Source organism: Rhamphochromis sp. 'chilingali', assembly GCF_963969265.1.
Source record: "Rhamphochromis sp. 'chilingali' genome assembly, chromosome: 1".
In the NCBI taxonomy this organism is placed as follows: Eukaryota; Metazoa; Chordata; class Actinopteri; order Cichliformes; family Cichlidae; genus Rhamphochromis; species Rhamphochromis sp. 'chilingali'.
Genome location: NC_137929.1, coordinates 71,786,755 through 71,801,811, shown reverse-complemented (window position 1 = coordinate 71,801,811; position 15,057 = coordinate 71,786,755). Strand labels below are relative to the sequence as shown.

Here is a 15,057-nt window from a genome sequence, read left to right as displayed (position 1 = left end):
TGCTTCTCCAAAAGGCTTCAAGATGTCCACCATCTCCTTCAGCAGGTTCCGCTCTCGTGTTGTGAATAATAACTCCTTGTGCCCAGCCATTTCAAGAACAGCTTTTTAGATGTTCACATTGGAGAAGTGCCTTCACTCGTCTCAGTGTTGAATTCCATCTTGTGATTACAGCTGCAGGGATCGCTTTCTGTTCACCAAATTCAGCTTCAAACACATCTTTGAATGTTGTGCTTGTGTGCAGTAGAGAGCTGAGCTTAGATGACTTTGAAAGTGAAGGAGATGCCACTTTGGTCTCTGACAAACCATCTCTCACCACCAGCTGAAGTGTGTGTGCAAAACACTGCAGGCGCTGTGTCTTTGCCATAGCAATTACACACTGAGGTGGGCCAGATTTTCTAACCAAAACAACATTTCCCTGGCTCAGACATTAAACACGACCATGCTCTCATTGCAAATTAAACACAGTTGTTTTGAACTGTGATGTGTTATGGACAGAACAGGACAGCATGCACAGGAAACACGGGAGCACGAGCACAGACGTTTGAGTGAGACACGGGAGTCAAGGGAGCTCCGGGGATTTATTGTGTACTGGTTATTTACCTGACTGTAAATAAACGCACTGTCTTCATTAAAGAGTCCAGTAAATAAATGTCAGACTTACAGCTCCTGTTTTACTGCATTAAAGTGATCAGATGAGTTCAGCACTTTGACATGGATGGTAGTGAAAGCAGGAAATGACAAATGTAGCAGAGCAGCAGCGTTTAACACGTCTGAGCTGGAAACAGGAACTCTGCTATGAACATCATTGATAGAACAGCTTCCAGCCTCTTTTGTTCGGCTACAGTCTCGTTGGATTTGCATGTAAAGATGCAAAGAGACTAAAATGGTTAGTGTTAGGAGGTCAAAGGTCAGAGCTCCTGTGAGTCTGAGAGCAGCCATGTCAGGAGTCTGACCTGAGCCAGTGTTTGACATGAACACATCAGCACTGCTGTCAGTGAGCCTAACGACAGCCGTTAGCATCATTTCAGTGTTTCAGTCATAAAAACACTTCCTGTCACTGTGGTGGTTACAGTGACATCATGCAGTTTGTGCTTTGACCTCCAGAGGGCGACAAATCAGCACAGACAGAGAGCTCCATTCAAACTTTGCTGCCATCAGGAATAATTCTTCAAATATAATCATCAGTTTAGTGCTGAAATATTCAAACGCTGCAGGAAGAAGAACAACAAAGTGATGACGGATGTTTGTCCTTCAAACAGGAAGCAGAAATAAATCACAGCCTGCCAGAGAGGAGGGAGTTTCCGAGGTGCACCTGAACGCAGCACACAGTGTTTCGATGGTCCTTATTTTGAAGTTGTCCTCAAACTCCTCTCTGCGCGTTTCCTTCCTGCTCAAACTTCCCTTTTTTCTGAGCCTATAGTTTGCTGATCGTCTTTGTCCGGTAATGTAAATGTTCATGTTTGATTTCTTCACACAAGAAGCTGTGTGCGTTTGTATTTCCGGTCTCTCCATTAAAGTTATGTTTCCTGGCTAACATCAGCTGTGTGCAGCTTAGCACAAATCTGCCGCTCCATAGTTCACGGTAACGGACTCACAGCTGGACCAACGAGGCCCGGTAAGTGACGTGGAAACAGATGTTTCTGCGACAAACAGAAAATACGCAGCGAATATTTGGTCTGTAGATGCCATTTCTTGCTCTGCTCGCTCTTCTGTTGCTTTACTTTGAAGAGAAGAAGAAACGTTTTCCGTTAGTCTCCGTGTTTGAGGCTGTCGCCTACGGAGCCCCCCAGGGGACATGGGAGAAAAAAAAAATTAGTGAGAAAAAAAGAAATTAAGACGGACTTTTGCGAGATCTCGCAAAACTTTCTGGCGAAAGTTGAATTCCAACAATGGCGGCAGCTACTTAGTTGTAATATGACTCTTTCTGGGTCACAAAATACACTTTTAAGATATTTTGAGGCGTGAATGTAGTTGTGTAAACGTCAGATACCTGCTCGGTTTACAAGACATCACATATTTGCAAAAGTGCTCCGACGTTTTTGGAGATCTGACACCCACTAGCTCGAAGCTAACGGGAGGTCGAGACCTACTACAGCCGGGAGGAACACCGCTTTCCCAGCACATCGTGCCTCGACCTCCCGGTCGGCTTCGAGCTGGCGGCCTCCGAAGAATGCGGCTAAAACTTTTGCGAGCTCTCGCAATACTTTTGCGAGATCCCGAGTTTGTTTTGCGAGATATCGCAAAAGTCCGTCTTAAATTTTTTTTTCCTCCCTAATTTTTTTTTCTCCCATGTCCCCTGCGGGGCTCCGTAGTCGCCGGATGTTTGTTCAGTATTCTCGGATGAATAAGTAAGTCTGTGTTCATGCATCCACAGGTCATTACGTCTCTCACACTGATTCATGAAGTCATGCAGCTGCTCACAGTGACGTCAGCGCTGAACAGCAGCACAGCTTCTCTCTTTTTTCAAACTTTATTGAGAACAACAAAACGGGAAATGGCGCACCATAAGTTGATGAGACAATAGAAAGGCTACCAGGGAAAATCAAAGCACCGCTCACTGTAATACGGAGGACAGAGAGTAACCATGGCGACAGGGAGACACTCCGTGTGCCTCCCAACCCGGTAAAAGATTTCATTAAAGAACGTGTCAGTGCTGAAACCTGCTAAAATGTCCTGCGTGCGCGAGTCTGGTCGATAGTAAAGACACGTGTGTATGAGTGTCACTGATGAACTTGGTAAATCATCAGTGTTTACTCACGTTAGGATGTGTGCGTTTGTAAAATAGTTTTAGTGTTTTTGGATTTTTTTGTGTTGTGTGGATCGAAACAGGACTTGGTGAGTCCTCAGAGGTTTCACACAAATCCCTGCACACATTTGTAAATGTTAGTAAACATGTGCACATGAATGATTTGTGTTTCCTCTGCAGGTAGAAAGTGTGTGTGAGCTGAGCAGCATGGATCAGTGTGAGGACAGAGAGGAGGGAGCCCCTCCCTCTAAGAGAGCCAGAGAGAGCCAGACCAAAGCTCAGAGGTGAGATGACCATCTCTAACTGTCCATGACTCTTCTCCATGTCACAGCTCAGCACTCACATCACTGCTCCATCATTATTCACAGGAACCAGCCTGGACCTCCACCCAGCTGTGTGTCCTGTAAGAGTGACTGGTCTGCAGATCGTCCCATTAATTTTAAAGTCTCTGCTGCAGAGAGGTGAGCTGTTAGCAACATGAACTCTTTGATTTAAATGATTTTGATGTTTCCTGGTTTTTAAAAAGCATCTCTGTAGGACAGCAGTGTCTCTAAGGGCTCAGCTGTAACTGTCAGTTTATCTGGTTTTAAGATGCATTTTGTGACAGAATTGTCTGTTTTTAACTATTTTAATCAGAGGAACTAAACACAAACATGCACCTGGACCCAGCTGTGTGTCCTGTAAGAGTGACCGGTCTGAAGATCGTCCCATTGATTTTAAAGGCCAGCCTGTGTCTGCTGCAGAGAGGTGAGCTGTTAGCAACATGAAGTCTTTGCTGTCCCTTTGCTGTCTGATTTAAATGATCTGCTTGATGCTGTTTCCTGGTCTCTAAACTGCATCTGAAAGGAAGTCACTGAGTGAGGAGTTCCTTTATCCTGTAAAACATGTCCAACATTTAGACTCCTCACAGTAGGACCATCAATAACATCGACTCACCTCAAATTAATGTTAAAGCAACGTCCGTTCTTTGAAGACGTAAGGTGCAGATATTTGTTTAAAATGTAGGAGCAAAAGTAAATATTGTCAGAAAATAAAATTAAAATTAAAAAATTTATTTTTCAATGTCTCCAAAGTGATATGTGATTAAAAGTATGTCATTTGTTTTAATTGAGTCTAGTTTAGTATGTAATTTAACGGACTTTTGTTTTTTTCTCCAATGGAGCTGTTGACATTAATGTCATTCCATAAGAAGTCAAATTAAAGTCAGTCTCGAGTCAGAGGTGGTCAGGGAAGAGATTACCTCACTCATTTCATCAGTGTTGTTCCTGACAAGGTGTAAACAGTCATTTCAGGCTCACGTAGAGACGTCCAAAGAAACTCAAAATATTTTTCTCTAAGAGTTCTTGTTAATATCTACGTTAGGCAACGTGTGTTACCTTGTTGTGTCTGGTTGATGTTCCTCTTTCTCATCCATGAAATGAAGAGAGGCTGTTGTATCATTACCAGGTAAACTTGCATCGAAGTCTTTGTCAAAAATAATGTGTCAGTTAATCTGAAAAAATCATTTTCCAAAAAATCCAATGTAACATTAGAAACATATGAAGATGTTCACACATGATCCAGAATCAAGGTGAGCGATGGTGTAAGAGGAAATCTGTGTGCAGTATTTAGTGTCAGAAGCTCTGAATGGATGTGTGTGAGCTTTAAATGCTTGGCTGGGAAAAGGCTGCTGTGTTAATAAAGTTTATTTGAAGGCAGGAAGAAAAGCTGGTAAAAATAGCAAACGTGTGAATTATCAGGCTGATCAATTTTGTCATTAAGACACAAGATTATCTGATGGGTTATAAAAAATAATCTTTCTCTGCATGAGAGTTTTCAGCTGTTTAAAAAATACAGCAGCCAGAATCTAATGGATATTTGATCACATTTCCCCAGTAATCAGTGTTTCAGTCATAAAAACACTTCCTGTCACTGTGGTGGTTACAGTGACATCATGCAGTTTGTGCTTTGACCTCCAGAGGGCGACAAATCAGCACAGACAGAGAGCTCCATTCAAACTTTGCTGCCATCAGGAATAATTCTTCAAATATAATCATCAGTGTTTGAGCAGTTATGATATCAGGGACAATCTAGACATGTGTGACAATACTGAACATGTCACATGACACACCTCAAACATCATGTGATCCACTCTCAGTCTGCACTTTGAGTCATGACTTCAACAGGTTGAAACGAGCTTTCAGTGAAATAAATCTTTCATCACAGGATGGTTGCTGCTCCCTGATTGGACGCTTGGTTTCAGCTCTGCTCTCAGGCTTTACTGCACAGGTGAAGGTAGAAAGTGTGACTGGATCTATAGACTGGAAACAGAGAAACTGACTGCATATAAAAAAGTTTTGTTCCACTCAAAGTAAACAGGATGTCAGAGCTGAGCTGGTATTGGTATGTTCACATTCGTAGTGTCATTTCCAGTAGGTGGCCTCAGTGAACTTCACACTGAACCAGTCTGACCATTTTGAAGGGAAATGAAACAAAAAAATCTGTTTCTACTCAATAAAGTTATGTGAAGGCAGATGAGGCCCCAAACACAAAACTCACGGAGACAGGAACTGAACTCAGGAGACGTTGACGACGCGACACTGAACTGAGGGAGACATGCACATGAATACACAGAGGGTTAACGAGGGAAGTGGGAGCACACGGGGAACAGCTGACACAGATAATCGTAATGAGACAGGGCAGCAGTGAACACAACATGACACATACTGACGAGAGACTGTCAAAGTAAAACAGGAAGTACACGGAGGTGCAGACAGGAGGAGAGAGAGCACAGACATAACGGGGAAAACATGGAATAAAACCCTCTGTGTATCTGGGCTCACAGATACACAGGAGGTAACCAAATAAGGAACATCTTAACTGAACAACCGAGGAACCACGGCATAAATAAAGAACAAAATACAAAACACACAAAACTAAGAGTACTGGGCCAACATGGCCCAGGACCATGACACAAAGTTTGCACAGTGATCAGGATCTATGAAAATGTTGGACTGATTCAGTTTGTCTTCTCTAAAATAACATTTTTCTCATTTCCATAAATCATTGATTAAATGATATTTTGATTGTGAATCACACTTTACTGAGTCAGTTGACGTTTTTAGCATAAATGACTTACATTCTTTCTTCATGCGTTCCTGTTTTTACGTGTGTGAACAGGAAAATAAGGTCCTGTTGACTTTGCTCCAACAGGAAGTGGCATTGACTGTTTCCCACAGAGAGCAGAGTCATGTCACTCAGACTTTTAGTCACTGAGAACATTTTTTAAATACATTTTATTAGATAGTTACAGAGAAGACTGACAGAAAAGGGAAAGACATGTGGCAAACGGCCGTGGGCCGGACCTGAACCCGGGCCGGCCGCTCAAAACATTTAAAGATGATTTTATATCACAGTCTATATTTAAATAGAATAAATCAGGTGTTTATTTTAACCTGTTTAAATACATTTAGTGTTTTATCTCAAAGTATTAATGTTACAGTAATGTGCGGTCAGTATGTAATAATAATTTTAATACGATATTTGAATAGGAATAACAGTTAGCATGTAGATGTTGTATCAGTCTGAAGCTTTGTTATCTCACTTTTTAAAATATGAAAGTGTAGAAGAAGAAGCACTGACTGTAACGCAGTAAATACAAAGACTTCATTTAGCTTCATCATTTTATTTATTCATTTATTTTTATTTCTTATATAAATATTTTTATTAATATTCTTTTCACTGTAAATAAAACAATAGATGCTCTCTGCCAGATTCAAATGTAAAAACTGATATTTATTAGTGTTACATGAACACAAGAACATGTTACATGTATGAAGTTCACATGTTGAACTCTGACAGTCACAGATATCATGCATGAACATCATGTGGTCCTAAAGTGTCTGAGTGACCATAAAAGAGCTTTAATGTAGTTTGATGCTGAGGTCGGAGTTTACAGTGAGCTGACTGTATCGTACTCAGAGCTGTTCCTAATGTTCTGTCCATGTGTTGCTTTTTTGGTTTGTTGTTGGAAGGTCTTAAATGTCAGAGTCAGCAGGTGAGATCAGGTTTCTCAGATCCCTGATGTGGATCATGTGACCTGGTTTCTAGGTTACATGACAGGTCAGAGGTCAGCGACTGTAACTCAGTTACTTCTGTTAATGTGAACTCACTGAGTGTTTGTGGTTTACCTCTCAGACTGACTGAAGTCCACAAGAAGATGATGATGGAGGAAGAGGAGGACAGAGCAGAGTCTGCAGGATCCAGCTGTCCGTCTGTGAGGAGTGACCGGTCCAAAAATCTTCCTCCACACTTCAGTGCTGAACCTGGACCAACGAGGTGAGAGAACTGAACTCACTGAGAAATAATTCTGCACTGACATTATAATCAGTGTTGACTCTGGTTGATTGTCTGACTGTGTTTGTGAGCTGAGAGGAAATGAAAATGAGTTTGTAACCAAAATGCATGACCCTCTGACTCTGAGTCAGCAGTGGGTTGATGGTAATAACTTCTCCTCTCCCTGTGCCGGCCCCATGTTGTGTTCAATAATAAAGAAGCAGCAAAGACAAAGATGTTTGGACCTGTGTGTGTTTGATCCTGCAGCTGGGGCAGCTGTCAGAAACCACATCTGTAATGTGGCTGACAGCTGGGACACTGTTTACATTCATACATGTTTTAGCTGCTTAGAGTTTATGCTGGAGGGGAACCTGCTCACCTTGGATATGTTTCTGGTTCTGCAGACACTGCATCTGCTCATACTGGGACCAGTCTGCTTCATCAGGAGACTGGTCCTGTCCCCAGTGTGGAGAAAGAACCAGAGCTGGACTGCAGACAGCCAGTCAGAGCAGCTGTGTACAAAGTAAGACTGAACATCTGTCTGCTGATGGACTCATTTCTGAAACTGGACTTCTGGTTGTTGTTCAGACATTGAAGAGTTTTCTTTCTGTTCTTTCAGCAGATGTTGGTCTGCAGGAGGTTGTAGATGAACATAAGACCAGTCTGAGGAGGAGATGTGAACGTGTGACTGAAGGAAGTGATGAAACAGGAAGTAGAACCCTCCTCAACACCATCTACACTGAGCTCTACATCACAGAGGGACAGAGTGAAGAGGTTCATACCCAACATGAGGTGAGGCAGCTGGAGACAGCTTCCAAGATGGACGCCCTCCATGACGCTCCAATCAGGTGCCAGGACATCTTTAAAGCCTTACCTGACCAACAGAGACCCATCAGAGTGGTTCTGACCAACGGCGTGGCTGGTGTTGGAAAAACCTTCTCAGTGCAGAAGTTCACTCTGGACTGGGCAGAGGGCTCGGAGAACCAACATGTCAGTGTGGTGGTTCTGCTTTCATTCAGGGAGCTGAACCTGATCAGAGATGAGCAGTACAGTCTTCTGGAGCTGCTCCATGTTTTCCATCCAACATTACAGAAGGTCACAGCAGAGAAGCTGGCTGTCTCTCAGCTTCTGTTCATCTTTGACGGCCTGGATGAAAGCAGACTTTCATTGGATTTCACCAACAGGAAGCTGCTGTCTGATGTCACACAGAAGTCATCAGTCAGCCAGCTGCTGACAAACCTCATCCAGGGGAATCTGCTTCCCTCGGCTCTCGTCTGGATAACTTCCCGACCTGCAGCAGCGAATCAGATCCCTCCTACATGTGTTGACAGGCTAACAGAAGTACGAGGCTTCACTGACGCCCAGAAGGAGGAGTACTTCAGGAGGAGATTCAGTGATGAAGAGCTGTCCAGCAGAATCATCTCCCACATGAAGACATCCAGGAGCCTCCACATCATGTGTAGCATCCCAGTCTTCTGCTGGATCACTGCTACAGTTCTGGAGCACATGTTGACTACAGAGCAGAGAGGAGAGCTGCCCAAGACCCTGACTGACATGTACTCACACTTCCTGCTGGTTCAGACAAAGAGGAAGAAGAACAAGTACCATGAGGGACATGAGACGAGTCCACAGGAGCTGACGGAGGCTGACAGGGAAGTTCTTCTGAAGCTGGGGAGGCTGGCGTTTGAACATCTGGAGAAAGGAAACATCATGTTCTACCAAGAAGACCTGGAGCAGTGTGGTCTGGATGTGACAGAGGCCTCGGTGTACTCAGGAGTTTGTACAGAGATCTTCAAAAGAGAGTGTGTGATCTTCCAGAAACCAGTCTACTGCTTTGTTCATCTGAGCATCCAGGAGTTTCTGGCTGCAGTCTACATGTTCCACTGTTTCACCAACAGGAAGACAAAGGTGGTGAAGGACTTCCTGGGGATAGACTGGAATGAGGAGGAGTATGATGATGATGATGAAGATGATGATTACCAATGTATTCTGGATGATTTCCTGAGCAGAGTCATGCAGAAATCCCTCCAGAGTAAAAATGGCCACCTGGACCTGTTTGTCCGCTTCCTTCATGGCCTGTGTCTGGAGTCCAACCAGAGACTCTTAGCAGGTCTGCTGGGTCAGACAGAGATCAGTCCAGAAACCATCCAGAGTATCATCAACAACCTGAAGTGGATGAACAGTGATGAAATCTCTCCTGACAGAAGCATCAACATCTTCCACTGTCTGATGGAGATGAACGACCTCTCATTATTTCAGGAGATCCAAGAGTTCCTGAAGTCAGAGAACAGATCAGAACAGGAACTCTCTGAGATCCAGTGCTCAGCTCTGGCCTTCATGCTGCAGATGTCAGAGGAGGTTCTGGATGAGTTGGACCTGCAGAAGTACAACACATCATGGAGGGGACGACAGAGACTGATTCCAGCTGTGAGGAACTGCAGAAAGGCTCGGTGAGTCCAGATGTGATCATTAACATCATTGATCAGTGTTGATCAGTAGTTTAGTTCTTCAGATACACACAGCACTAAACGACTCTCAGTAGTTTCTCAGATAAAATAATATTTTGTGTTGATCAGAAATGTGTGTGTGCACTCAGCATGATGCTGCTTTGGTAGTCGTACGCTGTGTGTTGTAGACTCACATCTACATGTAGTACCTGTGTGGTGTCATTAGGGGGCAGTATTTTAATCTGCTGCTGTTGGTCATTCAGACGCTGCTGTTAGACAGAAATAAGAATCTGTGGAGAGCTTCTTTGTAGTGAACTCTGATGTTACAAACAGAACAGACAGAACTACAGACACAGAGTTTAGTGGCACAAACATGGGGAGTGAGGATGAAGGTGCTGAGGAAGACTCTGGTTCAGTGTGATGTCCTGATGAGTGACAGTGCTGTGGTTCAGAGTGAGGCTCAGAGGTGAACCAGCTGTGCTCTGCCCACAGTGGGACAAACTGAGTGAGAAGACTCTGCTGACATCTGAACATGTGTCAGATGTGTGAGCTCACGCTGATGTGACAGCAGCTCATGGATTCACTCTCATTCCTGCTGCTGCTCCTAATGTCTGACTTCATGTCCTCCTTAATCACAGAGCTCATTGTTCAGTGTTTAGTTGTTGCTGCTGAAATGTCGTCCCTGTTTCCACTGATATTGATCCTGTTCAATGACACGTTTCACATCAGTGAATATGTTCTTTAGGACGTCCACTGACATGTTTAAGTGTCCTGCTGGAAATCAAACCATCCATGAAATCCATGAAAAATCCTTTTAGTGTTTCTAACTTCAGCCTCTGTCCTCTCTCTCTCTCCACCCTCCTCACTGCTGCTTTCACTGATAATCACACAAACATCGTATTCAGCTACAAAATAACACAATAACATCATCTGCTCATCATTATTATAAGAGCAGGATCCATGTTTGATATCAGAGTAACACACTGCTTGGTTATGTGCAGTCATCATCAGTGACTGGGTCAAACAGAAGCTCTCTGATTGGTTGCTGACCTTGGTCACCTGTTTGTGTTGCTCTCTCTTTGCTGTCTCCATCCTCTCTCTCCCTCTCTGTGTTTGTACGTCACTCAGGTCCAATGGAAACAGTGACCTTTACAAACAATCAAAGACGAGCTGATCCATGTCAGGTTATAACAACATATAAGTGAAATCAGCTCTGATATCAGCAGCTCTGAGTTCATCATTATTGTCCAGTGATGAGATTTCTGCTCCGTTTGGTAACAGTCAGCAGGTTTTTCCTGCGTGTGGACGTGAACAGTCGTACCTGACAGCAGGTAGCAAACAGAGATCATCTTTCCAGCTGGAACTCTTCATTGAGCTGAACTCATTCAAATGTTCAAAACAGGAAACAGTCCAAATGTGTGTCTTCACTCTGACTCTGGATCAGATCTCAGTGACAGACTGTGGACATTATGGAAGCCTAAATGTGACTCCATCTTCCTCCTTCATCTGCAGATTAAAGCCAAACAAATAAAAGTCTGCAGGTCTGAGAGAGACTCAATCACTGTGTCATGTCAAACACAGTAAGAGGAGCTGAAGCACAGATGTGAAGAGCAGATGTTCATCAGATTATGACCTCACTCTGTTTTGTCTTCATGTACATTCAGTCTGTGTTTATAATGCAGATTTCTGCTTTTATAATAACACATTTTATATTTTCTATCATCACAGACTGACTCAGTGTGGACTCTCAGAGGCTCACTGTGAAGTTGTGGCCTCAGCTCTGAAGTCCAACCCCTCCCATCTGACAGAGCTGGACATGAGCGAGAACAACCTGCAGGATTCATGGATGAAGCTTCTGTGTGCTGGACTGGAGAGTCCAAACTGTCGGCTGGAGACTCTGAGGTGAGTTCACTGACTGCAGCTGTTGTTGTTTTTCTATATTTCAGGTCTTTGATGTTTAAAACTTTCTTTAGTTCCTAAATGTTCAGGATGTGTCTGGAGACAAATGTGAAGAAGTTTGAGTGCTTTCAGAAAAGTTGTGTCTTTCCAAACGACTGAACAACAGTTTTTCCTTTTGGCTCCAAATACAAGTGACAGACTTGAGCAGGGTTCATTTAAAGGCTGACAGAAGTGGAGTGGTGACGGGGAGATGTTTGACAGGACAGTGTTTCAGCCTCCACAGGTTCATGTCGTGCTCCATCAGTCAGTGAAGATGAAGTCTGCACTGATGAGGCTGTAGACCAGGGGTCCCCAATCCCAGTCCATGAGGGCCGGTGTCCCTGCAGGTTTTAGATCTCACCCTGGGTCAACACACCTGAATCACATGATTAGGTCATTACCAGGCCTCTGAAGAACTTCAAGACATGTTGAGAAGGTCATTTATCCATTTAAATCAGCCGTGATGGATCAAGGACACATTTAAAACCTGCAGGGACACCGGCCCTCGTGGACTGGGATTGGGGACCCCTGCTGTAGAGTGTGTGAGGGATGTGAATGAGGCTGTTGAAGAGCTGATGATAAAACATGATAATGATAAAAACAGGCTGCAGAGACTTTGAGCTTGTGTGGAAACAGAGAGAGAGACAAGAAAAGCATGAATGTCAAAGCTAATAAAGGTGAAGTTAGGAGCTGTGATGATGTTCATGTATCAGAAGCTGATCTGGCTGCTACAGAGACGACCCACACAGCTGCTGTGGTGAGGTGTGTTAAAGCAGAGGAACACACAGCAGCCCAACACAGGCCCAAACATGACAGCAAAGCAGGACTCAGAGACTGTGAGAGGATTTCAAACAGAAGCTGGAGAAGAGAAAGGACTCTGTTGGACTACAGAAAGCAGGCAGCTGAGACCAGTCGCAGTGTTTCCATGGAGCCCAGTCAGAGAAAGGACTCTGAACATCAGGGTTGTCCTGCTGATCCAAGTCCAACACTGAGTTTGTCAAAACATGTTTGTCAATCATTTTTTTTGGTTTCTGAGGAAAATGATTCAATAACTTGCTGCTGATACACAACATTTCATCATATTTCCTCATAAGCCTCTTTTGTCTGATCCCATTTGAATTTGCAATAAAGGATCCACAGAGTTTGGTGACAATAATGACAGTAGATGTTTGTGTGAAAGTGCTGGAAGCAAATGAGTGTGTGATGTTCTTTCAGTGTTGCCCTTTGTAGACGCTCCCTGAGCACTGGTCTCACAGCCAGCTGCACATAGAGACCAGTGTTGTTAGTCCAGGTCAGAAGATGACTTGTTGCAATGAAAATGAGCTTGTAGTTTGTCTGCTTTAATAATGTGACTGGGAGATGTTAGACTTCAAATAAGTTTCTTTTTTCTTCACACTTCACCTTTAAAGGAAAACACGACTTTTTCAAGTCTTTGTCCTGTTTTTATGAGAAATGTACGACTTTAATGTGAAACATTCAGTTTTTTCTCTTGTTGTGTTTGTTTGAAGCTGCTTCCTGTTGGCTTCAGCTGTTTGGAGTTTCCATTTTCTGAACTTCTACATTCTGAACCTTCTTCAGCTCTGAACAGATGATGAAACACTGAATGATTTCAAGCTCTTTGTCTAATAAACTTACATCTTTCATTCTTTATACAGATTGAGGAGCTGTGGTTTGTCAGAGATCAGCTGTGATTATCTGGCAGCAGCACTGAAGTCCAACCCCTCCCATCTGAGAGAGCTGGACCTGAGTAAGAACAACAACCTGCAGGATTCAGGAGTGAAGCATCTGTGTGGTTTTCTGGAGAGTCCAGGATGTAAACTTGAAACTCTGAGGTCAGTCAGCATGTTTTAGTTGTGCTGAGATGAATAACAACAACAATCACAATCATCTTTATTTATGAGCACATTTAAATACACATTACAGCGGTATACCAAAGTGCTTAACATAAGAGACAGAGAAGTGGCACGAGTATTATAATGTAATATACAGGTCAATGCCACTAATACACAGGGGTAATATAAAATATAATAAAAGCACAAGGCATTAAAAATATGTATAAAGGAAAAATAGGGTCAGTGTAAAAGTCAGGTGCGAGCATTAACAAGCAGGAAAGGCGAGATTAAACAAATAGGTTTTTAACCGTGATTTAAAAGATTGGATGGAATCGGACGCCCGGATCACAATCGGAAGGTTATTCCACAACTCTGGTGAAGCCAGGGCAAAGGTCACCTCTAGACTTCAGCCGAGATCCAGGCTGCACCAAGAGTAACTGAGCAGATGATCCTAATTCTCTGGCAGGAACATACGATTTAAGGAGTTCCTTAAGGTAGCTCGGTGCTGTGTTGTTGGTAATTTTAATTGTAAGCAGCAGTATTTTAAATTGGATGCGGTATTTATTGGGTAGCCAATGCAGGTCAGCTAGAACAGGGGTGATACAGGCAAACTTCCCATTTCTGGTCAGAATGCGTGCCGCAGCATTTTGGTCCGTCTGCAGTCTATGAAGGAGGGCAGAATGAAGACCAAAATAAAGTGAGTTGCAGTAATCCAACCTTGAGGTCACAAAGGTGTGGATGAGCTTTTCCAGGTCCTTATGCAGAACATACTGCCTAGAATTAGAGATGAGACGGAGTTGGTAGAAACTAGATCTAACTACAGCAGACACTTGTTTATCGAGTTTGAACGAGCTGTCAAGCAACACGCCCAGATTGCTAACAGTGTCAGAAAGGGAGCTGGTAAGGGAACCAAAGGCATCACGAAGTTGGCCACGAGGAACGTTGCTGCCAAACACCACGATTTCAGTTTTCTTGTCCTTTAGGATAAGAGAGTTTGCTAGGAGCCATTCTTTGACCTCGCGCATGCACTCTTGGAAACAGTGTAAGGACAAAGCAAGATCATCATTTAGTTCAAAGTAGATCTGTATATCGTCAGCATAGCAGTGGAAAGCGGTGCGGTATTTCTCAAAGATTGTGCTTAGAGGGAGCATATACAGTGAGAAAGGAATAGGGCCCAACACAGATCCTTGAGGCACGCCACAGCAGACAGGTGCAGCGGAGGAAGAGCAAGTGCCCAGGTTGACAGAGAAGAACCTATTGGAGAGGTATGATTTAAACCAATCAAGGGCAACACCTTTAATGCCTACAGTATGCTCAAGCCTCGCTAATAAGATGTTGTGATCCATATCGAAGGCCGAGGATGAATCCAATAAAACTAGGACCGCAGAGCGTCCATTATCAGCAATTAGAAGAAGATCGTTAAGGACTCTAAGCAACGCTGTTTCAGTGCTATGATGTGGTTTGAAGGCAGACTGGAATTTATCATTAATGTCGTTCTTATCCACGTAGGATTTCATAAGATAACTGGAGTTTATCTTTTCTCCACCTCCTCTCATCGCGGCGACACACACATCGTAAGGCGCGTGTAGAGTTGTTTAACCAACATTGAGAATAAGTTCTAGGGCGCTTCATTTTAATAGGTGCAACAGTGTCAAGGATAGAGGAGCATATGGTGTTGGCAAAGTCCTCAGAGATGACCGAGAGGCAGAACAATCAAATGTAGTGGATGCAGAATTCAAAAAAGAAGCAGAAAAATTTGCCACAGTTTCAGCATTAACTG

General features: G+C 43.4%; 2 protein-coding genes across 2 annotated transcripts in view; both read left to right on the top strand.

Moving 5' to 3' along the window:
• Positions 1-11,565, top strand: part of LOC308400554 (protein NLRC3-like) — a gene marked incomplete at its 3' end in the record, with an annotated part of 11,876 nt that extends 311 nt beyond the window's left edge. Inside the window, exons 1-9 of the mRNA XM_080888323.1 lie at positions 1-1,615; positions 2,927-3,030; positions 3,115-3,207; positions 3,383-3,493; positions 6,923-7,063; positions 7,465-7,583; positions 7,680-9,510; positions 11,236-11,409; positions 11,496-11,565. The exon at positions 1-1,615 is cut by the window's left edge and continues 311 nt beyond it. Of these exons, the coding sequence (XP_080744449.1) occupies positions 2,954-3,030; positions 3,115-3,207; positions 3,383-3,493; positions 6,923-7,063; positions 7,465-7,583; positions 7,680-9,510; positions 11,236-11,409; positions 11,496-11,565 (2,616 nt within the window). The 5' untranslated portion in view covers positions 1-1,615; positions 2,927-2,953. The remainder of the gene's footprint in view (positions 1,616-2,926; positions 3,031-3,114; positions 3,208-3,382; positions 3,494-6,922; positions 7,064-7,464; positions 7,584-7,679; positions 9,511-11,235; positions 11,410-11,495) is intronic.
• Positions 1-15,057, top strand: part of LOC308396853 (NACHT, LRR and PYD domains-containing protein 12-like) — a 227,130-nt gene that overhangs the window by 175,157 nt on the left and 36,916 nt on the right. Inside the window, exon 9 of the mRNA XM_080882473.1 lies at positions 13,101-13,277. Coding sequence (XP_080738599.1) covers positions 13,101-13,277 — 177 coding nt within the window. The remainder of the gene's footprint in view (positions 1-13,100; positions 13,278-15,057) is intronic.